We start from the raw sequence: 2,439 nt of genomic DNA on the forward strand, positions 1-2,439 counted from the left end.
TTTCAAGACCTGCGTACAGTGCTGATTCAGGTAGAATATACAGTGGAATTAGCCTATCTACTGAGGCTCGAGAAGGGCAAACCCGGAGTTTCTCAGAAACCTTACGGGTAGCTTTATTCGTGCTGTTCTTCGGTGGAAGTTCTTATTCGGAGTATTCACTTCATTGCACCGTTTTCCTTAAGAAAGAATTTTCTCGTCACGCTTGTTCTCTTTCTCAGTGGGCTACCATACATCATAAACCATTTAAACACGAAAGGTCATCCATCTCCTAGATGATCTGTCGCAGATCTACAGAGTGTATTGTATTACATGCCAACCTCATTAAGGATCAATAGCTTTTACAATCACTATTTTGCTTACATTTTGTGTATCAAGCTGACCATGTGAGTTAGAAAATTACGCTCGAATAATTGTGATGAGTTTCCTTCGGAATGTGCTAGTTGGGGAAAATGTTAGCTACTTCTCTATTGAGATTGAATTTTGGTGCATGATCTAGCGGATTTGTGTCAGTGGATTATGTACCAGGTTCTTTTTTCCTCTGCTTGGGAAGCACGCAGAGCTGCAATCACATATCGTACTACTGGAAAACGCATAAGTAGCATGAGTTCATCTATCGAAGTTGATGCTGATCAAGATCGTGTGCACAGGAGTCAGGGCATGGCGCAAAGGAAGGTGCCAACTGGAATCACGTAGAACAATCCGTTATTTGTTGCCATTTGTGTTTGATTCAGGTTCTGATAATGGCTAGCTTCTAAACAGCAGACACGTGATCAGATGTCGCCAACGCGTGTAACGTGACCAAATTCACAGCCTTATATATGCTGAAAATATTTGTGTATGCGTGTTGTATCTGATTCTTGTAAAACAATGTCAAGAAAAGGGACGTCAAAAAAGTCTAGTAAAACCGACCCACCAAGAGGTTCACATATGGTCGACGGTTACCTCGTGCACACTGATACCAGACAAAGACTGTTCTACTATGTGTGTGTGTATACGGTGTTCAGGAAAACTTTGGAGGCTGGAGAACAGCTTGGACCCGAGGAAGCCATAGCTGTGATGAAGAAGCATATACGTAAAAGAGTTGCTCGCTGCGTTTGTTTTATGCTGGAGGATCGTCTGATATTTGAGAAGCATAAACCGAAAGGGAAAGAACCCTTTCGTTCGTGGATAGCCTACGAGGAGATACAAGACATCAACCGAAGTCCCAGAAAGAGAGAAGTATTTGTTCTGTCTATTATCACAAATCGTGAAGACCATCGATATTATGAAGTTTACAGGTGCAACAAAAAGGACGAAGCCGCGCAAGTTGAACATTATATTCAGACAGCACTGCAGGATCCAGGATATCGCATTCACTGTGGAACTCCGATTGATATTGTCACAGTGCCAGAATATCAGGAAAAACGGAGAACTATTGAAGGCGTTTGTCTAGAGAATGTTTCGGAAGGAGAAACTTCTAATGAAGAAGAATTGAAAGGTGGACAGTACCACGCAAGCGTTAATGGCTTAAGAAACAGTAACATCACCAACCATATGTACATGAACTCTAATATGTGGCCAGGTGACGAAGCTTGTGTGACTTCAGGGGATTCATTGCCAGTCAGTACGCAAAACGAATCCCACTCTAGTGGCGCCACAACCCCTCCAACCGTTTTTATTTCCCGCGAATCAGCAATTCAATGGGAAAATACTCCTGTTCGCCGCCATTTCCTCCTCGAGAGCGGACCTATCTCTGCCACTTCTCCCGAATTCAGTAATCTTCGTAGTGTGTGCGAATTGGAGGATGTCACTTTTGTTGACGTCAAATCATCGAGTAACGATCATGGTCCAGTTTATCTGTACTTAAAGAGGAAACCAAGATGGTATGAATAATAACAATAATAAAATTTCTCTTTTACATCTACATGCTTATAGAGCAGCACTTCTTGAGATGAGGAAACAGAGGAGGCCAAGTTACGTAGTGGGTGGAAAAATAATCAGGTCCAAGAGAAAAGGAATGTGGTTCGTCTGCTTGTGTTGTGAATGCAGAATTGCGGGAGAGCTTTTCTATTAGAATGCTTGAGGAACAAGATTGGTGTTTATTTCGTTTTCACCTAAACTGAGTTGCACTTTCAACTCATTTATCCATGTTTCGTTTTCTATAATCGAGGATTTATTGGAGTGTCGGATGTATTAACTCTCTGGACAGAGGATAAACCCTCATTGAATTGTTCATTTGTTTCTGTTCAAATGCAAACGGTAACTACAGGCAGCTCTTTATTTTGGTAAATGGAAAACCATGGATCATACTTGAATGTGTTTGGATATTTTGTTTCATATGATGGATTCCAACCACCATCAAGAGAAACTGAGTTGGGCACACGAGTTGTGACTGACTAGTGCGCTGTTGTAAGACCAAGACGAAATAATTCACTGAGGTTCCGAATGACTAAACCACAG

At 41.7% G+C, this 2,439-nt stretch overlaps 1 protein-coding gene across 1 annotated transcript; it reads left to right on the forward strand.

Annotated features, from left to right (window-relative positions):
• Positions 1-867: 867 nt before the first annotated feature.
• T265_08365 (hypothetical protein) lies at positions 868-1,872 on the forward strand (the record flags this gene model as incomplete). The annotated part of the gene is made up of 1 exon (XM_009174149.1): positions 868-1,872. One exon carries the CDS (start codon positions 868-870, stop codon positions 1,870-1,872), a length of 1,005 nt encoding a protein of 334 aa, XP_009172413.1.
• Between the last annotated feature and the right edge of the window lie 567 nt (positions 1,873-2,439).

The sequence above is a fragment of the Opisthorchis viverrini genome, assembly GCF_000715545.1.
Source record: "Opisthorchis viverrini unplaced genomic scaffold opera_v5_213, whole genome shotgun sequence".
NCBI lineage: Eukaryota > Metazoa > Platyhelminthes > Trematoda > Opisthorchiida > Opisthorchiidae > Opisthorchis > Opisthorchis viverrini.